The sequence below is a fragment of the Sceloporus occidentalis genome, unplaced genomic scaffold, assembly GCF_023333645.1.
Source record: "Sceloporus occidentalis isolate IW3139 unplaced genomic scaffold, rSceOcc1.0.p SCAF_5, whole genome shotgun sequence".
Lineage (NCBI taxonomy): Eukaryota > Metazoa > Chordata > Lepidosauria > Squamata > Phrynosomatidae > Sceloporus > Sceloporus occidentalis.
Window position 1 is genome coordinate 41,650,678 of NW_028316985.1, and position 27,271 is coordinate 41,677,948.

General features: G+C 44.4%; 1 protein-coding gene across 9 annotated transcripts in view; it reads left to right on the forward strand.

The window, feature by feature from the left end:
* The first annotated feature begins 760 nt into the window (after positions 1-760).
* The window catches only part of ANKS1B (ankyrin repeat and sterile alpha motif domain containing 1B), a 499,785-nt gene continuing 473,274 nt past the window's right edge, over positions 761-27,271 (forward strand). For 8 of the 9 annotated variants that reach the window (XM_089523880.1, XM_089523881.1, XM_089523882.1 and 5 more), the window contains exon 1: positions 761-1,491. In XM_089523880.1, coding sequence (XP_089380006.1) covers positions 1,358-1,491 — 134 coding nt within the window. In that variant the 5' untranslated portion in view covers positions 761-1,357. Of the gene's footprint in view, positions 1,492-1,959; positions 1,995-27,271 lie in introns of those variants that run through there. The other variant, XM_089523879.1, reaches the window with a different exon arrangement.

Sequence of the window (27,271 nt, forward strand, 5' to 3'; positions counted from 1 at the left end):
CCTGGAGGACCTAGAGATTCCTAGAGAGGTGTCTTCTCAGGTAAAAACATGGTGTTTTTGTTATTTGTAGTTTTTCCACATTCATGGGGGGTGGTCTTGTTCCCCTTATGCTAGCAAATATGGAGGTGTGTGTGTGTGTGAGTGTGTATAAAATGACTCTTTTCCATGCCAGCATTCTCTGAAGATGCCAGCCACAACTGCTGGGGAAATGTCAGGAATAAAGCTCTTCCAGCACAGGGCCACACATCTGTTTAAAAAGCCCACAAAAATACCCCTACAGCAACGCCTCAGTCAGTCACTGAGGCAGAAGGGGGTGCCAAGAGTAGCCCCGCCCCTCGTCAGTTTCAGAGTAACCGTTAACGGCTCTAGGAAGGGTGGCACGCGCACGCGCACTCACTCCTCCGTCCTGCCTGAGAGCGAGAGAGAAGTAGAGCGCGCCCCCGCGCGCGGCACCGCAGTGTGGCGCGCGCGCTGCTGCTGCTGCTGCTGCTGTTGCTGTTGCTGCTGCTGCTCCTTTTCGGGGCGGGCTGGGCACCCGCGCTCCCTTGTCAGAGAGAAGAAGAAGGCTCCCTTCCTCGGCGCAGAGCCCCAGAGCCAGAGCCAGAGCAGGCGACTGGAAGGGAGCCCAATGAGAATATCATGAGAGGGAGGGACCCATAATAACCTAGTCTCTCCAGCCATTCAGAAGCCAGGGGACGTGGCTGGTCTCCTCAGCAACGGGGCCTTAAAGCCGGCCAAGGCTGAGCCCCTCGAGTATTATTATTATTATTATTATATTTTTATTGTATTCTTTTCCCGCCCTTTGCTCAGCGCTCCCTCTTTAGTCCTAAAGCAGCCTCAGAGAGCCGCCCTTCCTTCCTTCCTTCCTTCCTTCCACATTCCCCAGCAAAGAGCTTCCTGCCTGCCTCCCTCCTTTCCTTTTTTCCCCTTTCCAAACTCCACCCAGAAATGCTCTAGTGAAAATAGGAGGAGGAGGAGGAGGTGCTTTCCCCCTTCTTCTCCTTTTTCTTCACCATCCCTCCTTCTGCTGCTCCTTTTTTCCCCTCTTCCCCTCCTTCTGGGAAAATCTGCAATATTCTTCTTCTTCTTTTGCTGCTGCTGCTGCTGCTGCTCTGGAGGGAAAAAAGGCTGCAGGAATATCATCATCATCATCCCCATTGCCCAGCTCCCTGTGACACAGGGGCAGATTATTATTATTATTATTATTATTAGGTCTTTTGGGTGAGGAGAAGGAGATAAAAAGCCTCCCCACGTCCTGTATTTTATTTATTTATTTATTTATTTATTTATTTTTGGAAGAGGGAGGTTGCTGGGGGTTATCTTGGTGGCCCAGGTCCTCAGATGCTTCCTCTTAGCCATGGGGAAGGACCAGGAACTGCTGGAAGCTGCTCGCATTGGGAATGTGTCTCTGGTGGAGAAACTCTTGGCTGGCAGGAAAGGAGGGCTCCTGGGCAGCGGATCTGGACCCATTCCGCTGTCCAACTTGCTGAGGTAGGGACCCTGATACTAGGAGGGGATAGTAGTAACCTCCTCCTCATTATCATCACAATCACCCTCCTCCTCCTCCTCCTCCTCCTCATGCTGGTCTTATTCATAATACCTATCAGTTGTGGCTGTCCTCTCCAGAGGCACAACTGCCCCACGTTTGTGAAGTCGGAGGCTTTCGTGGTTGGCATCCATTGGTTTTTTTTCTGGTGGGTTTTTTTCTGGCTATGAGGCCGTGTTCTAGAAGAGCTTTTTCCTGGCGTATGAAAACTCTTCTACATCAGGTCCATGTAGCCCAAAAAACCCACAAAAAACTATGCCCTATATTTGCCTGCTTCAAAGTCACTGGCTTTTGATAACATTAACACAGTAATGTTTGTGGGGTGGTTTGTCTCTCATTCTCTCTCTCTGTCTCCTTCTTCTTCCCTTCAATGCGTCAGCAGGTTATTTGCCTTTTGCTCTGGGATTTGCACTGGTGCAGAACTTTATATGAAAAAAGAGCATGCTTGGTATGATTCCTTTTCGTGACCGACGGCGATTAAGTACAAACTATTGCCTATTTGTAATTGCATGGCAGATTGTTGTTGTTTTGTTTTGTTTTCTTTCTCCCTTGCATTATGTTGGCAGACCTCAACATAATAACACTGTGTTGCGAAGGAATTTGAACTGCTTAATAGGTCAGCTACAGAGGATATGAGTGAAATATATGCAGCAGGTGATCAGAATTTAAGAACTGCCGTATATACTCAACTATAAGTCGACTTCATATGTAAGTCGAGGGCAGGTTTTGGGCCAAAATTAAGGATTTTGATATGACCCCTGGATAAGTCGAGGGTAAAACTGAGGGGCATGTAACAAAGGATCTAAAGTGGATGAAGCAAAAGAAGACAGTGCCAAAGAACTTACAGCAGGCATAACTATTTGTGCTCATACTAAAGGCTGGATGGATGAGAGACTAGAAGGGGGTCAGTGCTTCCAGGGCAGATTAAACTCTTGCCTTTCACCATGAGTTAAAATACAGTACTTGCATTGACCCATGGCTCAGTTGACCCAGGTTTTTTGGGTCAATCTTTTAAACTAAATTTCTAGACTTATACATGAGTATATACAGTATGTGAAACTGGGTTATCAAGCGTTTCGAAATGAAGGGAGCAGACTTCTTATTCAGAGAAGCCTGGTGGTATATGTATTTAACGTTAGGCATTAGTAGCAGAATGTTAAGCATGATTCTGCTGCAGGTGAGGAGAATGTTTTTCATTCACAGGCATTTGACTTCTGTCAAATAAAAGGCCTGCAGCACCCATCTCCTTTATTAGGACTACAGCAAGGCAAAATGAACTGACATGCCATTGACCTAAAACTTGAACTAATGAGTAAAGTGTGCCACTGAAAGAAAAGAAGCAGGCCCCAAGTAGTGAAAATTGTTTTACTGATAGGCAAAAAAAGGTCTTGTAGATTTCCAGGATTGTCTATAGTAACAGGTTTAACATTTTCTCAAGCTCACCATATCTGTGCACAAAGGTATGCTGAAAAAAGTATTATCCCCCCCCCCCCCCATTTTTAAAATTAAAATCTGTAGTGGTTGAGGTGGCTGTGCAGTTTCTTGAAGATAACATGACCAAAAATTAATGACACAATCTGTTCATTCTCTTATTTAGTAGATTAATCTAAGTTCATCTGTTTTGCTGACTTTTAAAAAGAGATGATAGAGGGAAGAGGTGCATTTATTACGTAGTATGAATCTGGTATTTGGAATTCTAGAAGATGGATTAGTAAAGCTGAAAGTTACTTGCAATGGTTCGTTTTAATAGAAGTTATATTAGGCGGGATACATACCGCCATATAGTACGTATTGTATACGTAGTAGGGTTAGGAAGGGGCGGTGCTTCCGCACCCCCCTAACCCTAGTACGTATACAATACATACAAGATGGCGGCGCCCCTTCCACATGGGCGCCGCCATCTTTACGTACTGGACGCATAGCGTCCAGACGTGTCGCGGCGCCTATGACATCGCGAGTCTGCACCAGGCGCCTCACGACGTCATAGAGGCGCCGCAAGAAGAAGCTCCGAAATGAAGCTTCTTTTTTGCTCCGCGCGGGAGCCGCGCGGTTTGACTGCTGCAGCTCCCGCGGGGAGCAAACGGCGGCGGCGGGGAAGCGCCGCAAAGCAGCGGTTTGTATCCCGCCTCAGTTTTGCTATACAGATAATTGCATGAAATGCCTTTTACCCAGCCCTGGAACCTTTTAAAACCAGGAATAGTATTTAAAAAGCACAAAAGCAATATGTAAAACAAATACACACTTTTATATTTGTAAGAACCACCCAATATCAACTATTTAGTTGGCAAAGAAAAGAAGAGGAGAAAGATAAATTCCAGTGCACTGGCATCTCTTTTTAAAAGGTGCCTGAATGACCACATTTTTCATCCTTATAACTTAGAGCTTGTTGGTAGTATAATAAAATGATCAAATATATGAATGTGTATTTTATTGCTGTAATTGTACATTAATCTACAATAAAGTGTAATGGTTTTTACTTTACTTAGTTTTACAGTATCACTAACTTTATAGTTGCCTTCCAAGATCAAATATTGGTGGCAGTTTTCACTGTACCCGCAGGTATAGATTTCCATTCAAATAGCTTCTCACTTGCATAGAGTTGTTTAAGATTATCTCTGCAATTCCAGTTTTAGTTGAAGCTTCCTCTCTGCAACGGTGGTCTTAAGCTATGTTTAGTTTAACGAAATGAACACAGTTTGGAATTGAATGATTTAAGTGTTTGAATACTAGCATATACAAATTAATAAGCTGTGAATACCAAGACAGGAGCATGGAGGAATTAGGTGTCTGCACTTCATATTAGGGCAGTGAATCAAGGGACCTCTTCACACTAGATAATTATAGCCCTATATTTCCACTTTAAGTGCCATGGCTTCATCTTGTGAAACCCTGGGACTTGTAGTTTGGTAAGGCACTAGAGCTCTCTGGCTGAAAAGTCTAAATATCCCCCTCTAAACTGTAAACCAGAAGATTCCATAGGATGTTGTCATGGGAGCCCAAGTAAAATCATAGCACTATAATTGTGTAGTGCATAGATTACTTCTTTGCCCAAACATTTCCTTGTTAAAGTTGTTACAGGTAGATTTGGAGGTGGTGTTGGTTTCCTCTAAACTAGTTGTTCTGGAAGAGTGCAGCATTCGCACAGAAATACACTTTTGTACTTCTTCACCTTTGAGAACTGTTATTCAGCGCATTGGCCTTTGATCTAAGGCTTTCCTGAGGGCTCTGTTTTGGACCCTGTACTTTAACCTTTCCATGAATTTGGTAGGGAAATCATTTGGAATTTATGAATTATATCGCATCAGTATCTTGATGATAATCAGTTTTTTCTCTTCTGTCAATACCAAGGGGACTGTGAAAGTCCTAAATTAGTAATTCCCAAACTTTGGTTTTTATGGACTTCAATTCCCAGAAGCCCTAACACCTTGGCCAACAGTCAGGAATTCTGGGAGCTCAAATCCAAAACATCTGGAGGACCAAAGTTTGGGCATCACTATAAACTGTCATGTAAGAGATGAGGTGAGGTGTGGGCAAATAAACTTTGGTAGACAGTCTATACAGGATTAAGGTCTGGTTGGTTTGTATACAGCCTAAATTGGCATTGGGAGTACATCTTATTCTGAAGGGATGGACATTCTCTCTGAAAGATTTCATATTTACCTTACACTCACTCTTAGATCCAGTGTCGCTTCTGGAAGGTGGAAACAGTGGCCATTTCTGCTTTTGTCCAACTTTGTCTGGTTTGTTAAAGAACATGAATATATGCTTTGCTGTAATATTCTAGAGGTAGAAGAAGATACAGAGTGGGGAGACAGAGCTATTAACACCGGAGAAGGTAGAGCCACAGAATGCTGGTTGCTTCTAAACTGTTCCCATCTCAGATTGTCTGGATAGCCTTGGCATTAGCCTCCTGAGCTGAAAATGCAGCTGCTTAATGTCAAGTCAGTGAATGGAAAAATACCTTTGATCCAAGAGTTGATCTTGGATGAGCATGCCAATCTGGCTTGTATTATGGATAAATGACTGGATGAAGCTGCAGGGAGAGGTTTAACGTCTCCCAACTTTGCCCACTTGGGTTCTCTGTGGAGCATTAGGAAAGGCCTTGGGGGCAGGGAGGCAAAGTTTCAGTGGCCTATTGGGATCCCATTTACCCTCACCTTGTGCCTCATCTTGCAATCTGCTGTGTTTGAACTTGTGTACTTAAAGGTAGATTTTTGGTACAGAATAGAGATTGGCCCACCCTGCTGATCAGCAGTCTTTCTGTAGTTCTGTTGTCGTGTATTGATCACTACCTGTGAGCCATAGATTCACTGGGACTTAGAACCACTGCAGAAGGGGGGGGGGGCAATTAAGATGGTCATCTCAGGTGATTTATGGATCCAGAGGGATTTCTGACAACTCTTGAGTAGTTTACTGTTGCCTTGGCAGGTGATCATGTGGGAAGCCTTGGCTGATCTTTGGAAAAGAGAGATGATCAGGATAGTGAACATGATTGCATCTAAGCATCCCCTCCTAGAACCAAGTGAGCACCCTGGTTCACCCTGTGGAGCTGGAAGTAGTGAAACAAGTGGGATGGAGACTAAAGTGATGATAGCAAAAGGCTGGGAGTGAGTCTGACCGAACGCGGATTAGAGCTCATTGGAAAGCCTATGCTATGGTGGTGGCAGTGGCAAAGAAATCCTTCTTCACTGCCACCATTGCATCCCCACAGTGTTGTCCAACAGAGCTGCCTTGAGTGTTCAAGACAATAAGATTAGTGTATAAACAACTCCGCAGCCCACAGCACTTTTCAGATAAAATCATGTGTATCCATTCTGACTTTGATGCTGTAATTGATATACATCTAATAGATGTAGTCATGCTTGTCAAGCATTATTCTTGCAGCCTTAGGACCAAAACACACTGCAGAAATAATCCATTTTGAGACCAGTTTAACTGCCCTGGATCAGTGATAGCGAATCTTGAGAGTTGTAGTTTGTTATGGCACCAGAGCTCTATAACAAAGAAGGCTAAATGTCTGGCAAAACTACAGTTCCCAGAATTCCCTAGCATTGAGCCAGGCAGTTAAAGTAGTCTCAAACAGGATTATTTCTGTGATGTGTTTTGGACCCTAGTTTGTGTAACCTGAGGATATGGACTGGATCCTTGGAGGGGGTAAGAGCATGCTGCATACTGGACTTCCTGGCTATACACAAGAGGCTGTGGTGAGGTGTGTGTGTGTGTGTGTGTGTGTGTGTGTGTGTGTGTGTGTAAACAAACAAACAAACTTCCCTGGACCCTACAATACTGGAGCTTGTATTTGAATCTGTGGTAGCTTCCCAGCTCCAGGCTTTCAGGCCTGGCTATGGGACAGAGATAGTTTTGGTCACCTTGGTAGATGACCTATTGCAGAACACTAGACAAGAGGAGTGTGTTGGTTCTGCAGGACCTCACACTGGCTTTCAATACCATCAGTCACAGTGTTCTTCTGGGTCACCTCTCTAGAATAGTGCTCAGGGCACTGTTTTACAGTAGCTTCAGTTTTTCTTTGAGGGTAAGACTCAGGAGATGGTACTGGGGGCACCTGTTTGATATTTTGGTTATTATCCCATGATGTTCCTCACGGCTCAGTTCTGACCCCCATGATGTTTAATATTTAGATGAAACTGCTCAGAAAGGTCATCTGGGGTTTTAGGATTCAGAGTCACCAGTACGCTGATGAGACACAACTCTGCCTCTCCTTTCCATCCGATTCAGGGAAGCTGTTTCTGTACCGAACAATTGAAACTTAATCCAGATAAGACAGAGGTGCTCCTTGTCAGTCAAAAGATAGATCAGGGAAAAGGGATTCAGCCTGCATGTATCCACCCCTACCCACCCTGGAAATCTCAAGTTCGCAGCTTGGGTGTACTCCTGGACTCAGATCTGAGCCTGGATGCCTAGGTTTGGCTGTAGTCAGGGGAACATGTGCACAATAAAAACTATTGTGCCAGTTGTGTCCAATCCTTGAGAAGCCACATTTAGTTACAGCAACACATGCCTTGATTACATTTTGTTTGGACTACTGTAGCATGCTATACATGGGGCTGCCTCTGGAAATTGTTTGGAAACTTAAGTGGATCCAAAATGCTGTGGACGGGCTGTTGACTGGGGCTGATTACAGGGACCATGAAACAGTTCCGCTGCTACTGGTCTGTTTGCATGCAGAATTCAAACTGCTCATTTTTACCTTTAAAGCCCTACACAGCTTGGGCCCAGATGATCTGAAAGACTATATATTCTTACATAAGTCACTGCTTTGCAGGCATGGTTTGTAAGGACTTGGGAGAGAGCTTTGTCTGTGGCTGCTCCCAGGATGTTGAACTCCGTTCAGCAAGAGGTACAGTCGGCTCCCTCCCTGCTCTTGTTCCACTGACAGGTGAAGACGTTTCTAAAGACAGGCCTTTGAATTTTAATTATGGAGCAGTAGTGTGAGTGTAAAGTGGTGTGCTGCATTTTAAAAATCTTTTATTGGAAGTATGTTTTAAAGATGCTTTAAGTATTTTTCAGTGATTCTAATCACTGCAAATATAATACTGTTATTCTTTTCAGAACATTTGATAAATTAATGTTATAGCTTGATCTTTTTAAAATTATTGTGGTATGCTAAACTAACTAAAGAAGGTTCTTTCACACCAAAGCCATAGCCATCCAATCCGACACAGAAAACAAGATTCAGAATGTGCCTGGGGGCCAGTTACTACTTGAAAAAGATTTGTGGTTGTCTTGATAGTGATGAAGCCATGAGCCACTTCTGACAGAGCAACCACAGCATGGATGCTGAAGTCCCCCAGCATCACAAAGTGAGGTTACTCCAACACTCTTCCCCCTTGAGATTACCCTGCCTAGCTCTGGAAGGGAAATGGTTGAGCAGTGGTAGGGTGGTGGTGATGGTACGTCAACAGAATTCCCGTTCTGTCTGGGTTACCCATATTCAGGTGTATGCACTTCAAAATGCCCAGGTTTCATCTGTTTCTTCACAGAAAAATCTGGCATACTCATTCGGAATCAAATTTGGGTAGCTTTTATTTCTCCATTTACTGACTTGGCATTCATTAACAGCAGGGGGGCTGTCTCCAAAACTATCCAGGCTAGGAGATGGTTCAGGGACAATCAGCACTCTGTATCTCTCCTAAATCCCACAATAACATAACTGGATTGTTATAGACTTTGGGGGGGGGGGGATGTTGGTGTATTTATTAGATAATATATGGTAATACATGTCATGTATAGTACATGTAATACGGTAAGGATCGTTGAGAGAGTGAGTTCTGTCAAATTTGGGTTAAGAGTCTGTGATGTTATGAGAGGGTAGTCTAGCAAGGTTAGGATGTAGTGGGGTTGAGGAGTTTGAGTCTAGGAGAATTAGTCAGGGTCAGGGGTAGAGAAGGGTTAGAGTCAAGGTCAGAATCAACTAGGAGATGAGTGTGTGAGAGAGTGATTTAGATGTATTAAATAATTAAACTGATAAAACATTCAAGTTCTGTTTAATAAATCATTATTTCTGTACTAGACACTTTTGTTTCTGGGCAGCGCTACATATTGAAAAGTTGGGTTTAGAAACAGTGTCTGTGGTGGCAGCAGTTAATAAAGAGTGGTGGTGTCTGGTGAGGAAAGGAGATAAATACAATTTCACAAAGGAACCATGAAGGTATCTAGAAGGTCCCCACAGTTGGTGGCTATAGCAGAATGAGGTCCTCATATTTGAGAACGAAGGGAAAATAGGTAAAAAAACCATCACAGTTGGTGGCGGGAGAAGGATAGACACTCTCCCCTTCATATCTCCTTGATTCTCCTTACCTGCCCATGTCTGTCCACCTTCCTCCTTCAAAGCACATCCTTTATTTACTGGGAGAGCAAAACACTTGCTCTTTAAAAAACCGACAAAAAAACCTATACTGACAGGAAAATATTAATTTCTGATAGTAAACTCTCCTTGTTTCTGGCAAACAGACAGGCATGTGTCTTTGTGCATCCCAGAAGAGGTTGTCACTTTGACAGCAACCCTGCTAGTAGTGGGCTAGCCGCCATAAGAGTCCTTCTTTTATAGTCCAGGCATGCATACAGCTGAGCTGGATGGAACCCAGGCCAGCCGAGCCAGAGCCTCACTTCTGAAGAGAGTATGGAGTCTCATTGGGAACTGAGGCAGCAGCAAACAGCAAATTCTTCTTCCCTGCAACCTCCTGTTTCAGTCCATAGTCCTCACTTTCTTTAAGCATGCTGCATTATCTGAAACCTGGGAAGACTCCTGCTTTCATAGTCCAGGTTGGCATGCAGGCAGGCAGCTGAGCTTGATGAAACACAGTACCAGAATAGTCCAAGATCCTTCCTCTGTTCAAAATTGTATAATCAGCAAACTTCCTAACTTTTGTTCTCCCTGGTATATTTTTCTAAATGATGTTTCTCTAGTGCTTTTTTTTTTTTTTTTTTTGGTGAGAAATGTTTTGTTGCATTTATACTCCTGTTATATTATCAGTTGTATTAAGCATTTTAATAAATAGACAGAATAAACATTCTGACTATGATTTTTATATTCTGGGATATGTGTATGGAGTCTCTAAGGGAATGGAACATAGATGTTAGTTCATAATCATGACTTGATAGCACCATTTCCAAAGATTTTGGTGAACTGCTAGTGTCGGTAACTTTCAGAGGCCTGGAGGCTGTACATACCTCCCCATGGACCTCAAAGGACTTCCTCCAAGCACCCCAGTATGATAACCATGAAATGTTTTGACACAATAAAGCATTTTGTCATGTTTTAATCTCCCAACCTATTTTTTAGCAGAGGGACCGTTAAAAAATACATCTAGAAATGTTTTGAAAAAAGCACAGTAAGATCTAAATTAGGTCATATTACAAATGTGGCAAAAGTGCCCCACAATCCATGCAGTGAGCAAAATCAATTTTAAAGTTAAAAACTGAGTGAGCTGGGGTTGTACTGGAAGCTTAGGGGGCTGTACGCAGTCTGGTGTGCTGGTGGAAGCTAACAATAAGAAAGGTCCGTCCAGCTGCCACAAAGAAAGGAAAAAGGCAAGGGCCTTGCAGCCTTTTCATAACTCACAAATGTTTTATGGCATGAGAAGGAACAACATGTACAAGTCTAAATGTAAGACCAACGGATCTACTTACAATTTATAGTTCCAAATCCCCTTCCCATAGTATGTTATTAGCTACTACTATTATTGCAGTTTGCACTAGCTGAAGCTTGCTAATAATCTTCAAGGACAGCCCCACATAGAGCACATTATAGTATATGGAAATTACCAGTGCATAAACTACTGTGGCTAGGTTATCCTTGCCCATGAAAGGTCATACTTGACAGAACAGCTGAACTTGATTCCAAGCACTCTGAATCATGGAGTCCAGTTGGGTCTAAAGTGGTAAAGCTGGATGTAGGGCCACTCCCAATCTACATACAGTTGGCCCTTCTTAAACATGGATTCAAGCATCCATGGTTTGAAAATGTTCAAAAAAAGTATAAATTTCAAATATCAAACCTTGATTTTCCATTTCCAAACTTTGATTTTTCATTATAAGGGACACCATTTTGCTATGTTATTATATTTAATGGGACTTGAGCATCCACAGATTTTGTTATCCACGGGGAAATCTTGGAACCAAACTCTTTCAGCAACAGTTCAACTACCTCCAGAACAGCTCATTTATCCAATTGCTGGATACAGAGCTTGCAATGCTTTATGATCAATGGCCACAGATAGTCCTGTATGCTTTTCTTCCAGTTGGTTTTCCATTATATTTGATACCAAGATGAAGGCAGTAAATGTGGAAGTAATACTAATAGACACCTGGAGGACGTAGATATCATAGTTTCTGGATCTCTAGGAACAGTCCAGTGACATTGACAGCATCCAGTGAACCTGGTTAATATTTATTCCTTCAATTTAAAAGGTTGCCCCTCTGGTCTGGGAGGTGAGAAGCTCTTTGAGAAAGGGATTAATGTCAAGTCAGTGAATGGAAAAATACCTTTGATCCAAGAGTTGATCTTGGATGAGCATGCCAATCTGGCTTGTATTATGGATAAATGACTGGATGAAGCTGCAGGGAGAGGTTTAACATCTCCCAACTTTGCCCACTTGGGTTCTCTGTGGAGCATCAGGAAAGGCCTTGGGGGCAGGGAGGCAAAGTTTCACTGGCCTATTGGGATCCCATTTACCCTGTCTCATAGTATGAAAGAATGACCCAGTTTCATAGTATGAAAGAAGGAGACCTACCAAAAGATATTTAATAATTCAGAATTGAAATCCATTTTCTTCATATATAAAGTAATACATCCTAGGAATTTGTAACCACTGGAAATTTAGATTTTTCTGATTCAGAAGCCTTACATCAGAATCAGAGATATCTATAGTGATAGGTAAGCTCTCATATTATATTAACTATTTATTTTAAAAACTATTTTAAAATAAATAAAATGAAATAAAACTAGATTATTTTAGTTTGGGCCCATTCTATATTAGGAATCCAAGTAGATTAGGAATCCAGTTGGTTTGTTTTTCATAAGTAAACAGCCAGATAATGAAAATGTTGCACTTTGAGATACTGTTGCATTGGGAGCAAAAACTGTTCCCAGCTGTGACACTGAAGAGATTGCTCTGGTTTGCCTTCCACCAAGATGAAGTAATTAATGGTTTAGTGCAGGGGTAGGCAACCTTTTGGAGCCGGGGGCCGGGTTGCTGTCCCTAAGACGAGTCGGGGGGCCGAAGCCAAGGGGTGGAGCTTCCACCCTCCGGGGGCGGGGCTGCATGCTGGGGGCGGAGCTTCCACCCTCCAGGGGCGGAGCCACCCTCCAGGGGCGGAGCCTCCTCCGAAGCCCCGCAAGGAGGAGGAGGTGTGTGCCCACCCTCTCCTCCTCGGTCCCTTTCTGGACAAACACCCCCAACCTGCATTCCAAAACACACACAACAGCACATTTGTGCATTTCACACTTTGGAAGGTGACACTCTCTCGGCTTCAGAAACAGTAGTTGCATGACTCTCAAGCTCACTCATCATCATCACCATCACCACACTATCATTGTCAAAGCAAGGGAGACTTGTTAGCATTAAAAGCACCCAAAACAGACTTTGGAAGGTGACACTTTCTCAGCTTCACAAACAGTAGTTGCCTGCCTCTCAAGCTCACTCATCATCATCACCATCAATCACCACACTATCATTGTCAAAGCAAGGGAGACTTGTTAGCATTAAAAGCACCCAAAACACACTTTGGAAGGTGATACTTTCTCAGCTTCAGAAACAGTAGTTGCATGGCTCTCAAGCTCACTCATCATCATCACCATCACCACACTATCATTGTCAAAGCAAGGGAGACTTGTTAGCATTAAAAGCACCCAAAACACACTTTGGAAGGTGACACTTTCTCAGCTTCAGAAACAGTAGTTGCATGGCTCTCAAGCTCACTCATCATCATCACCATCACCACGACCACCACCACCCCTATCATTGTTACAGCAGACCTTTTAGCATTAAATGCACTGAAAATACACAGAATGCACTCCTCCTCCTTCCTTCCTTCCTCCCTCCCCTTTCTTCCTCCTTCCTCCTCTTCTTCCTCCCTGCTTCTCTTCCTCCTACTTTCCTTCCTCCTCCTCCCTCCTCTTCCTTCTTCCTCCCCTTCCTCCTCCTCCCTCCTCTTCCTCTTTCCTTCCTCCCTCCTCCTCCTCTTCCTCCTCCCCCCCGCCCCTTCCTTCCCTGCCTGGAGAGAGCCAGCCAGGGCCAAGGAGACCTCGCTGCAGAGGGGCTCCTTGGCTCTGATAGCCCTCCTGCCGGCGGAGAGAGCCAGCCAGGGCCAAGGAGACCTCGCTGCAGAGGGGCTCCTTGGCTCTGGCAGCCCTCCTGCCGGCGGAGAGAGCCAGCCAGGGCCAAGGAGGCCTCGCTACAGCGAAGCCTCCGTGGCTCTGGCAGCCCTCCCGCCGGCGGGGAGAGCCGGCCAGGGCCAAGGAGGCCTCGCTACAGCGAAGCCTCCGTGGCTCTGGCAGCCCTCCTGCCGGCGGAGAGAGCCGGCCAGGGCCAAGGAGGCCTCGCTACAGTGAAGCCTCCGTGGCTCTGGCAGCCCTCCTGCCGGCGGGGAGAGCCGGCCAGGGCCAAGGAGGCCTCGCTACAGCGAAGCCTCCGTGGCTCTGGCAGCCCTCCCGCCGGCGGGGAGAGCCGGCCAGGGCCAAGGAGGCCTCGCTACAGCGAAGCCTCCGTGGCTCTGGCAGCCCTCCCGCCGGCGGAGAGAGCCGGCCAGGGCCAAGGAGGCCTCGCTACAGCGAAGCCTCCGTGGCTCTGGCAGCCCTTTTTGAGGGCTCCGGCAGCTGCAGCAGGCCTCCCGGAGGCCGAAGTCTCGCGCGACCTTTTCTGTGGTCGCACGAGACTTCGCCTCTGGGCGCTGCCATTTTTTCGCCCAAAATGGCGGCGAAGTCTCGCGCGACCTCAGAGAAGGTCGCGCGAGACTTTGCCGCCATTTTGGACGAAAAAATGGCGGCGCCCAGAGCTGCAAAAAGCAGCGGCCGCCGCCGGTGGTGGTGGCGGCGGCGGCGGCGGCAGCGGCGGCAGCAGCAGTCGGGGGCCACTCCAACGGCCTCCGCGGGCCGCATCCGGCCCGCGGGCCGGAGGTTGCCGACCCCTGGTTTAGTGTCAAGTTGTAATGTTCTGTCAAGAAGTATGCAATGGTTGTTAACATTTCAATATGTAATTACTAGATTTGAATTGCAGTAGTTAATGTGTTAAAATCAAAGTATTTCAAACAATTCTGGATAATATTGAAAAGCATATAGAGTATTGATCTACAGCATGGGATTAGATAAAAGCAAAGTGTTATCTGCAGAATGCAAAAGGTATACTGACAGTATAAGTCAGTATAAAAGCTTGTAAGGCCATGGCTCTTCAAAATGGGGTGGATACAGTTATGAAGGCAATTCCAGATATTAAGTGTTAGTTTGAGTCATGGGAATACTGTGACTTGCTTCAGATAAAATACCAAATCATAGCTTTTTATTTAATGAGCAAGTGCTGTGCTAATGTGATTCTCTTTACTATTCAATCCTATATAATTCATAACTTCCTGGGTTTTGACAAACTATGATTTGAAGCACCAAAGGGTGAATTATGTGAGTCTGCAGATGAGGTTTGGTTTAAATCAACCCTAAGGCTCAGTCCATACATAATATACTCTAACACAGTATTCTTAACTGAGACCATATGGTCCCTTGGGATCTTGTCTTCAATTCTTTGGGAGAGTGCTGAAATTTGTGGGATGTACAGCAGGCGTTCATGATTTTATAATTTTGATGGGAGGCTATCTCACAGAGTTTATCAGGGTGTTAAACAATTTAATCATTAAAACATACTAAAAATGTAAGATCTAAGATGGGTCAAAACAATTAAAAACCAATACAGATTTGACCAAAGAGAGATTTTCCCCAGCCCCCTCCCCCCAAATGTGTCTGACTGTGAGGAATAATCAAATAGGAATGCCCCCATCTGGTCTTGAAGATGAATAAATTAGAAATGCATCCATTTAAAAAAGATATTAAGTGTGTTTGATCAGCTTCCAAAAAGACTAAAACAGAAGGGCTGTAATAGCATCAAAGCCAAGGGAGGAAATAAGTTTCCTCCCCATGCCAGGTATGCTGATAGTTTAGAGCCCAAGACATGGTGTGAAATTTGAAAAGATAAGGTATGAATTACAACAGTTTATTTATTTTCAGTTTACATCACCTGAGTGTAATATATCTATACTTCTTTGTCCTTGGTATAATTCTTGGAACTGCAGTGATTATTGAAACTTTGTTCCTTTAATTCATATTGATGCAAAAGAATATGTAGTTTGGAAAGCCATTTCCAATTACAGTTACTGCTTCTCATTTCCTGTCTAATCATAAACCATGATTTGTCAATTTTGACATGGAACCAAACCATAGTTAAATGTACTATGGTTGGGAATAATGTCTAAATTAGGCTGCAATTTTCTGGACTTATGGAGTAGTATATGTTAAAAAGGTAAGGTTTTCTGATAAGGTTGTCAAGTAGCATCCATCTCCATTACTAAGCCGTAGAGCCAGCACTGTCAAAGATAACTCTGTGATCATGTGGCCAGCATGATTGTACAGAACGTTGTTACCTTCCCACCGAAGTGGTATCTTTTTATCTATTTGCACTTTTACATGCTTTTGAACTGCTAGTTTGGCAGAAGCTGGGACTACTGACAGGAGCTCACTCTGTCATGTGGCGCTTTGACCTCGAACTGCTAACGTGCTGATCTTGCAATGGTCAGAGTCAGCATCTTAACCACTGAGCCATAATTACTGACTATTTTATTCTCCCTATCAAATATGTAGCTATCTGTGGCACAGGTACTGTACTACAGGCTGCTTAAATTGGCTTCAATGAGATTTAAACAGCCCTAAATGTACATGGGATTGCAGCATTCAGGTTTATTACTGTAGTAGTGACACCTCATGGATGAAGCAGGGAAGGGGGTGAGGAGAGGTGTTCTCCTCATTTGATCTATGCTATGCATTATAGCATGGGTGGATAATTATTGGAGGCTAGAGGGCTGTATTCTACTCTCATGAGACTTGGAGGGGTCTATACCTTCCATGGTATCCATCTTTGGGAAAAAAATACACCACTTTTTTTTTTTTTTTTTTTTTTTGATCTGGGGGCTTGGGGCATTTTTCTATATTCTGGGTCCTCAGGGCATTTTAGGCTCAGGAGAAGCCTTTTTTTACAGCAGGAAATGATCTAAAATGGCTCAAGCGGGGGCAAAAACATGGTTAAAATGCCCTCATGTCTCCTACGGAGGAGTTGAAAACAAACATTGAATTTTTAAAACCCCTGTGTGGTCCTGTGGGCTAAAAAAACCCAGCCCTAGACAACATACTTTTCCCACCCTGCACCATAAGGAAGACTTCAACATTACTGCAGAATAATTTCTATTGGATTTTTTTCTATAAATTTTATTAGAGGAATTTGTTCCATCCAGTCTATAAATTAACTATTTTCACAATATAAACAGTTAACTGTATTAATTAACTTTCTCCCCTTCTGTAGCCTTTTATGCTGTTTGAAAATAATCTCAGAGAACATCCAAAATCTCCAGGTTTTTTTTTTAAAAAACAGGGAGTGTATTCTCTCTCTCTCTCTCTCTCTCTCTCTCTCTCTCTCTCTCTCTCTCTCTCTCTGTGTGTGTGTGTGTGTGTGTGTGTGTGTGTGTGTGTGTGTGCAATGATGGAAACAGCCTTTGCATCTTGGCCATGCTCTCTACATTTATGTTACAAATTATAAAACCTGTTTTCAGATTGTTTGCTATTATAGTCATGGTCACTTCAAAGCCATAGAAGCCATGAGGCACTTACAGTAATTAAAGACACATAATGGTAATTATATTGTCAAATAAACATGTCTTTGGATTACTCCTTGGAGCTATGTATGTAGTAATTATAACCACCTGAATTTGAAATGCTATTCATTCAGATAGATGTTTATTACTGCTATTATGTTATTAAGATGATTTAACAATGTGTTTCTTTTGAAACTGTTTCTAGTTTTGATCTGCAATATAATCTTAATGTATCATATATCTCTATCTATATGTCTGTCTGTGAATGTGTGTGTACAATGAACACAAAACCTGGTTATTGTACCTATGAATGATTATTGTTTGAACAACCAAATAATGGAAGGGCATAATAATGTTAAATTAAAGGATAATCTTTATAAGTTTCTCAGAATTCTAGATTCCAGTTGCTTAAAAACAACTGCATATGTTTGTTCTATATCACTTCCTGAGTTTTTCCTATGGTAGAAACAATGTTTTACTATTCAAGTTATATCATGTTATGACATTAATCAAATAATTCAGGGAGGCTGATATTATTTCTTAAGAAAGAAAACCTGCTCAGGACACAGAAGTTCTTTTAGAGATACCTATGTATGTGCAATACCTAGAATTTCAGACTTAGCTATATTTGCCCTCAGTTCCAACCCCCCCATGTGAAAATGGAAATCCACCAATATTCAAGCCCTGTTGGCCCTATTGGCTTGAATGGTGGCATGTCCTTGTGGGTGCATGCCACAAATATATGCCCCATATTTAGTCCCTCCATTTGCCCCTTGTGAGTAAGCAAAGGACACCAATTTGAAGTCCACACAAACAGAGGGATGACGGTATTAGTTAATTAAATTTTGCAGTAATAGTAACTATCAATTTTGAATTGGTTAATTCCCTCCATCTTCCAATGTTCCCTCCTGCCTAACAAGGGTCAATATTAAAAAAAAAAAACCTGACCAGACAAAACAGTTTACTGAGGGGGGGGGGGGGACATGAAGGAAAACATGAATAAAATTGTGCTATGTTTATTTTTTAACTTTTTAAAGTATATACATTATTTTTGCAGTATCACTTACAAACAGGAAGTTCTGAGAACTGAATCTGTAATTGCGAATTTAAGAAACAAAGAGTTATTAAAGACTAAAAAGTTGTAACAAAACTCCTGTGGTCTTGGAAAGGGTTAACCATCACTCAGACCCATGCATTGGAGCTGCACTTTATTTCCTGAGCAGTCTATACACATCAGTGTACATTTTAATCTGAAGTTTGCTATAGTATATAGCATTCAGGGATGGTCATATCTTTTCCTTCACAACACTTTTAGCACTGTTCCCCATTTCTTCAGTGTAGTGTTTTGAGAGGGTAGAAGACTCTTATTGGTTAGCAGAGATAGGGAAATCCAGTTCTACAAACCAGCTACACACTTCTTACCCTGGAACCAACCCATTATTATGATGACTAGAATTTCATTATTGACCTATCAAAACTGGTAGGGATAGAACAATTTTCCTCAACTGGCTTCTCATAAGCATTATGGAGCAGTGTTTACCTAAAATAATGAATTCCCATGGATTCCATTTGTCCCTTAATATCTTGGACCTCCTCCAGTTTTTTATTACCCCTGGCTGTGGTTTGGAATCACTGGTTTATTTCTGATTTCGGTTTGGTGGTTTTTAAAACAGGTTGAGTAGCCCTTATCTGAAATGCTTGGTTGGGACCATAAATGTTTTGGACTTTCGATTTTTTCTCCAGATTTTGGGATATTTATATACACACAATGAGGTGTCTTGGAGATGGAATCTAGATGGGTCTAAAGATAAAATTCATTCATGTTTTATATGTACTTTATAGGCATAGCCTGATGGTAATTTTATACAGCATAATTTTATTTATTTATTTATTTATTTATTTATTTATTTGTGGTATTTATACCCCGCCCTTCAGCCCTAATGGCTATCAGAGTGGCTTACAATTATTTTTTTCAATTAGACGGTTCCCTGCCCTCAGGCTTACAATCTAAAAAACATGACACAAAAGGAGAAGGGAATGGTGGTGGGGAAGGAGATGAGGTCCAGTGGTTCTTCTCTCCCTCTGATGCCTGGACCAAGGCAGATGGACTGGAGGGAGGGCTCTTCTTCTTCAAGCTAGCCCTGATGGAGCTGGGCCTGCCTGTTCAAAATGAAATGAAACAAAATTTGTGTACATTGACCCATCAAAAAGCAAAAATGTCACTGTCCCATGAAAAAAGTGTTGGATTTTTGAGCATTTCAGATTTTCATATAAGAAATACTCAACCAGTATGTGCTTGATAGTTTGGTTTATGGGACAATGTGACTGGAATTATTTGGACCCTAGCATATCTAAAACCAATATCTAGTTTTACGTGTTCTTTAAAATACTCAATGCACTTTCTTAATATAATAACATCATTTGTAGATGAGACTTCAGGTTCCTAGAGTAACAACCTAGGAGAGCAGTTGTTTTTCTTACAGTTTGTCTTTGGAATTATGAATAGTTTGCTCACAATTACCATAATATTCCAACAGAGGTTTCTTTAGATGATGTAACCATATACAAAACTCAATAAGCTCCCTTGTATTTTCTTTCAGAAGGAAGCTAATGAGAGATACTCATTGTTGGACACAGTTAACACAGTTTTTATTCAGCATAAGCAAAGCTTTATTCCTTGAACAAATGACAAAGCATTTAAGGCTGTAAAGCAATAGTGTGATCTGTGAATTACATAAACATTCTTTATAATCAAAAGGTTCTCATATTGTACTTATTATGAGATATTGTGGAAAAATATACATGCAAAGAAAATTTAGAAACCCACCTTTACATAAACAAGTATTACTAAATTCAGGAGCATGTACTGTATATATTAACATAAAGTAGGGTTGCCATAAATGAGGAGCTCCGAACCGGGACAAATGTAGGACAAGGCTTAAAAATGTAGGACCAATTTTTTTTAAAGATCCTACATTTTAAAACCTTGTCCTCCTCCTCCTTCCTGGCTTGGGAGGAAGCCTCGGCCTCCTCTCAGGCCGGGAAGGATGCAAGGGCTGCTCCTCATCGCGGCGATCACCGCGGTGGGAAGCAGCCTCCTCCCGGCCCCCACTCCCTTTCCCGGCCTCTGTGAAGGCTTGGGCCTCCATAGAGGCCGGGAAGGAGGGAGGAGAGCACCCGCGATCGCCACGATCGCGGGCGGCCCCCACTCCCTTTCCCGGCCTCTGTGGAGGCTTGGGCCTCCATAGGGGCCGGAAAGGAGGGAGGAGAGAGCCCGCGATCGCCGCGATCGCGGGCGGCCCCCACTCCCTTTCCCGGCCTCTGTGAAGGCTTGGGCCTCCATAGGGGCCAGGAAGGAGGGAGGAGAGCGCCCGCGATCGCCGCGATCGCCGCGATCGCGGGCGGCCCCCACTCCCTTTCCCGGCCTCTGTGGAGGCTTGGGCCTCCATAGAGGCCGGGAAGGAGGGAGGAGAGCGCCCGCGATCGCCGCGATCACGGGCGGCCTCCACTCCCTTTCCCGGCCTCTGTGGAGGCTTGGGCCTCCATAGAGGTCGGGAAGGAGGGAGGAGAGCGCCCGCGATCGGCGCGATCGCCGCGATCGCGGGCGGCCCCCACTCCCTTTCCCGGCCTCTGTGGAGGCTTGGGCCTCCATAGGGGCCGGGAAGGAGGGAGGAGAGCGCCCGCGATCACCGCGATCGCGGTTGGCCCCCACTCCCTTTCCCGGCCTTTGTGGAGGCTTGGGCCTCCATAGGGGCCGGGAAGGAGGGAGGAGAGCGCTTGCGATCGCCGCGATCGCCACGATCTCAGGCGGCCCCCACTCCCTTTCCCGGCCTCTGTGGAGGCCCAAGCCTCCATAGAGGCCGGGAAGGAGGGCCAGGGCCGCCTGTCATCGCGGCGATCGCCGCGGTGGCAAACGGCCTCCCCCTCCTTCCTGGCCTGGGAGGAAGCCTCGGCCTGCTCCCAGGCCGGGAAGCAGGCGGAGGCTGCCCCTCATCGCGGTGATTGCCGCGGTGGGAAGCGGCCTCCTCCTCCTCTCGGTCTGGGAGCAAGCCTCAGCCGGCTCCCAGGCCGGGAAGGAGGCGGAGGCCGCCCCTCATCGCGGTGATTGCCACGGTGGGAAGCGGCCTCCTCCTCCTCTCGGTCTGGGAGCAAGCCTCGGCCGGCTCCCAGGCCGGGAAGGAGGCGGAGGCTGCCCCTCATCGCGGTGATCGCCGCGGTGGGAAGCGGCCGCCTCCTCCTCCTCCTCCCTGGGGCCCGGGAGGGAGCGTCTCCGCGGCTGGAGCTCCAACCGCGGAGAGCCCTCCCAGGCCTCAGAAAGGCCTTGGAGCCGCCGTGGCGGCGGAGGTGGCCGCGGTGGGCGGGGCCGTCCCGGTTTGGGCGCCAAACCGGACCGGGACCGGGATGGCACCGCCCAAACCGGGATTGTCCCACCGGGGGGCGGGATATGGCAACCCTAACATAAAGCAGGAACAATCAACTGTGATAGGTCCATGGGTCAATTTTCTGCCCCTGGGACTTTGCAGGAACTGCACAGAATTGCAAAATGTCCCCCTTCCTCAGAGAAGGAGAGGGGCATTTCATTATGCCCTTCTGTTGCTAGGGGAAAAGAAAAGCAGTCTGGAGGTCCCGGGGCCATAATTCTGTAGGTCTATGTGGCTTCATGCAACCCTAGGACTGCACTTTGCCTATCCCATGTTGAAGCATTGTAATTCAAATGAATTTAAACAGAATGCAATTGCTACGTTGGAGGAGAGATACATTTAATTCACAATTGAAATAAGTAAATAAATAAGCATTAGATTGCAAGATTTTTTTCTATGGAAGTGTTTCTCGCCTTTACTGTTAGGCTAAATCTGTTATTTCAGAACATGACAACAAATGCTCTCCTCCTTTGAGACTGAATTTCTACTTTTGACTTCTGTGACAGTTTCTCCTGCAAATTTAGAAAATTCCTTTATTCCTGACAAATGTTGTCCATATCCATTCTCATTCAGGCTACTGTGCTGAATTAGGAAATCACACCACACCACACCACATCTATCTGATCTGTATTAAGGCTATCTTTTTCTGTTTTTTTCCATGGGATAAAATATAATGCTGGGATGTGTATAATATTAAAAATAAACCAAGTGCCACTTCCTGTGTTGTTTTTCCTGGTCGTATTTTGAAATTGGATGGGTAGACAGAAGCCATATCTTTTTTAGTTTCCTAAATAATTTCAGCCAGGGAAAAGCTGGATTGATCAGATGTGTCTGTACATTTCCATATTACACATGTTGTGCATGTGTATTGCACTTTTAATGATCTTTAAAACAACCTCCCCAAAACAAACTACAATGCAAAAGATACATCAGAAACAGTTCTCATTCAGTCATAGAACTTTTATGTGTCATACATTCCCAGTCTTTGACAGCCGGGGTATAATGATGACCTGGACTTTTTCATATGGGGACGTATCTGCTTCAATCCTGAAACTGGTTAAAGTGTTGGCATCCTGGAAAAGCAAGCAAATTCACACACAGATCACAACAAGGGGTTAAAGGCACACTACTTAGGCAAGAAAATGGGTTGAAAGCTAATTTGGGTTTCAGACGGATGAGGACACGTCCTGTTGCTAACTAGGAAATAACTTTTTGCGCATAATCCAAACTGTCATTTCCCCAAGTTCATCTACACACATGCTCAAGAGAGGGGAGGAAAATCCTCTTTGCTCCAGAAGCTGTTTCAGAGGAAGGCAGGCTGAGGTTTCCCTTTGCAAACTCCCATAAAACCACACAGACACACACACACACACACACTAGAGCGAAAGAGGAGGTGGCTGCTCCATAAGCCTGCCTGGTTTCAGCGAGGGCTGAAACTCCCAGGTGCCCTCCTTTTCCAGGACATATCCTCCATTTCTTGCTCCTGTACAGGAGAAATTCCAAAACGTCCCCTCTCTTGCTCTCCCACCAACTGTTCCCTTAGACTCTAAGGCTTAGAGACTGCAGGAGGAGGAGACTAGCCGTGTGAGGGAAAGAGGTGTGTGTGTATTATATATCCCTTTAAGAACAAGGCTGTCTCCTTGGCACAGCAAGGGACCCTGGGAAATATGGGAACAGGGAGAATCGGGGACATGGTTTTCAGACAGCTGCTATTACGTGAAGAGAGCAAATTTGTGAATGAAAGTGCTTGGAAGGGAAATATAGGAAAATTCCTCATGAGCTCCGACTATGTCCCTGTGAAACTGGTGCTGCTGAAACCACAGCCCATGTTCTTTTATACTGTCAGTTTTATAAGGATATTCATCACCAGCTGATTACCCCTCTTCTAACCAATTTTCCTGGCCACACTGACATGTTTTATTTATGCTACAGTGGAGCCTCGGGTTACGAAAGTAATCCGTTCCGCGGCCGCTTTCGTAACCCGAACGGCTTTCGCAAGCCGAAGCCCCATAGCCGCTAATGGGGAAAAGCCGCGATTTGGTGTAAAATCGCGGCAAAAAGCACCAAAAGTTTTTTCGGGACCCGAAAAAAATTTCGTAACCCGGATCAATAATTTCCAATTGGATTTTTTCGGGTCCCGAAAAATTCGTAACCCGGGTATTTCGTATCCCGAGGTTCCACTGTATTTGTTGGACAGCCAAAACCAAACTGTCATATTGAAGGTAGCATAGTTTTGTTACATCATGTGTAAAACAAGTGAACAGATGGTAATATCTGATGTTAGTTGGAAGAGATCATCTCTGATTTTGTATCAACAATTGTATTTTACTTATTATTTTATCCATTTTACTTATTTTACCTATTTAGTCCACTTATTCTAATCTCATTGTTTTACTCTGTTTATTTTATTTTATTTTATACCGGTCAGTGACTGAAATAAAGATTGATTGATTGAATGAACTGGACTTGAAAACACGGTATTTTTGCGAAAATGCTTATTCCCCAATTCACCTCATTTTCTGTCTGGATTCTGACCAGTTTGTGTATGGCGTCATCTGAAAAGCAATTGCGAAATTATTTCTAATGTCCTGGATGACCCTGCATTGTGACCAGTTTAACCTTACAATTTTCCCTGTGTGACAAAGTCCCCTGACTTCTTAACAAATTCCACTAATATCTCATTCCATAATATCTCATTAATAATATAAATAGATCAAGGATTTTGAAGGAGCAAAGAGAAAACAGAGATGCACTGAGACCTAATCTGAAGAGAGTAGGAACTGGAATGATTTTATGTACTTTTTTGAAATAATTTATCTATCTCTAATAATAATAATAATAATAATAATAATTTATTTCTATCCTGCCTCTTCAATAAAGATGGAAGCATATGCTAACTGGATGACAGTCAGGTTCATGTATTAATGTAAATATCTGTAATGTAAATAATGTAAATATTTTAAGATGTTATAGTTTATTATTAGAGTAATTACTATGAGTAATGCTAACATTATCTGTTTAAAAACCGGATTAGTAAGAATTACAGCATTTGCAGAATCAAAGTCACCAAAGGAACATATATTAGTCTATATCATTAAAATAAAATTATTAAATAAGCAATGACATTTATTTGAAATTTGTGCAGAACATATGGCTGATGATTGAGTAAACTTTTTTAAAAAGGAGTTTTGCCTGCAAGCCAATTAATTGTCTGAATAGGCCACGAACATTGTATCTATGTGGCTGTGCAGACCACCCCTTTTAGAGTGGGGCCATGGCAACTGCACGCCGCGGCCCCGATCTGGCCTTTCCATGGCGCAAAAAGAAGCCGTAAAAAGAGGCTCCTTTTTGTGCCCTGGAAAGGGTGCCGTAGCTGCTGTGCCATGGCTTTATAGCGCTCAATGGCGTTGGAGCGCCTAGACACAGCATGCCATGTGGTGTGGCGTGTGGCATCATTTCGCAATGAGGGTGGAGTCAGGGTGTGCGTCGTGTGGACACCACGCCCTGACTCCACCCCCCGGCCGGCCTTAATGGTCGGTCTGCACAGGCTGCATGTCTTTGTTGGTTATCCTCCAAGGGTATTATTGGCTTCCATCCACTAAACCAGAATGTTTGTACAAAAGTAGAACATATGGCCTTCAGTAGTGTTGGTCTATTCAGTACAAAGACAGATGAAATATAGACTTTCCATCATGGCCATGTGAGTTGGAGTTACTGAGTAAACAGTCACTTATCAGCATTATCAGTATTAAAATCTTTGTTTCTTCTTCGTGGTCTCTATGCCTCACACAATTGGGTACTGCGCCTGTGCAGAGACTCATTCGGAAGCTGAAAAGTTGAGCAGATTGGCGGGAGCTCCACGCACTCTTATGCACTGAGCATGCCAAATCCTGCCAGTCTAGCTCCTCCTCCAGTTCTCTTTCATCCGCCACAAGAGAAACATCTCCTTCGGTTTGCTCCTGAGCTGAGTAGATTTCTACTGTACAGTAGGCTTTTTGTCTCTTTTCCCTTTCCCTTACTGTACGGTAGATTTTGTCATCTAAAAATTTTGATATTTGTGAGAGAGAAGTGTTGCCAGCCCGGATGGGCCTACCACTTCTAGGCCTCTTATGGCCGCTATTTTTAAGCATTGTTCCGAATGTGACCGTAAAATTGCCTTCAATGATGGTCATTCTAAATGTCTTTTTTGTTTAGGGGAAGGCCATATCTCTTATAGGTGCCCCTATTGTAAAGCTTTTACTGCGGTGATTCTTAGGAATAGTGGCTCCAAACTTAAATCTTTCTTGTGGGAGCACTCCCTGTCTGTTGCCCAAAAATCCGCTTTGGCTTTAGATCCTTTGGAGAAAATCCCCATCCACAAACTTCCTAGGATTCCCAAAATTTCAAGCCCTTCAGTGTCGACAAATGCTACCTCGACGTCGACGTCGATTTCAGTTCCCACATCATTGGCGGCATTGATGTATACAACCTTGATGTTGCAGCCATCATTTTCAGAATCATCATTGCCTCAAGAGGTCCACTTTGTCTCTCAACAGAGACCTCAGAAAGCCAAAAAGAGGCCCGACACTTCTCCTGTTTCCAACAAACCCAAGAAGAAGCCTAAACCTAAGATGGCAACTGCCCCTTCAACCACTTCGGTGCCGATGTCGACCTCGACTTCGTTGTCTGCTCCGGCATTGATATCAATAGCTTTAGCTACGACTAAGCTTGATTCCACATTGGCTTTCTTTATGCCCGCCTCGACATGGGTGGATGATTTGCCATCCTCCATTTCGGTCACTATTTTAGACTCTGCATCGGGGGTTCTTGACTCGACATCAACGGCTATCTCTATGCTTATGCGTTCGAGTGTCGCCACTCTGGTCCCGACGACAATATCTCCTCTGCCTCCTGTCCCAACTACGTTACTGGCACAGATCCTGGCAACCCCACTGAGAGCTTATAGATCTTTTCTTTTCGCCTCCACTGCTACCTCCTTGAAGGCAGTCACCACCAGATCCCCTTTGCCTCGGGACTGAGACGGACACAAGCACGGCTTACCTCATTCCTCGGGATCTTATGTCACTCGTTATTGAGCTGAACAATATTGGAGAGAATGGCCTTCCTCATATAGATCCTACTCTCCTTCCTATAGAGACCGATATCATTACTGTGACTTCCACAATAACTCTCCTTCTCGTTATCGACTCCGCTCTCACTCACCTCCTTGATGTCGCTCTCAATCACCTTCTTGGCGCCGGTCTCGCTCTCGATCTCCTAGAGATGGCGGCTGTTAGTGTGCCCCATCGCCACCACCTCGTACTATAGCCACCGTCTCCCACCCTCCGCCTTCACTCATTTGCTCTATGGCGGAGACCCTTGTCTCGACGTTGATCTCGACGTCGATGATGACACCATGTTGTCAATAATTCCAATTGTACCCTTGACGTCGACGGTCCCGTTGTCGATTCCTCAGGTAGTCCCATCTGTAGCTCTCTCTGTGCCTACTGTGCTACGTTCCACTGAAGAATCCACACATGAACCAGAGCCATCTCCTCATTCTCCATCGCTGGTGATAGCTTCCCCTCATGAAGAGGTCGAAGATACTACGCCTCAGTCTCCCGTCGAGGACATTCACCTCTTCTCTGATGTTGTTGACAGGATGTCCAGAGCCATAGGCCTCCACGCTGACCAACCCCCTAAACCTCCTAAGGATCCGGTTTATGGTATCTTGCCTGTTCCTAATCAGCCGGTGGTCCTTCCATTTTTGGCCTCTTTGTCTGATGTTATGGCCCTATCTTGGCACAAACCGGATACAGCTCTAATTTCTTGCCTCCCGATGGGGGACTCCATCCTTGGACCTCTTCGCCACTCTGGACAACACTCAGTGCCCGCAATTCTGCACCGGGGGACAGGGGATACGGCTCCCTGGGAGATGGAATCGAGACTTCCTCTACGC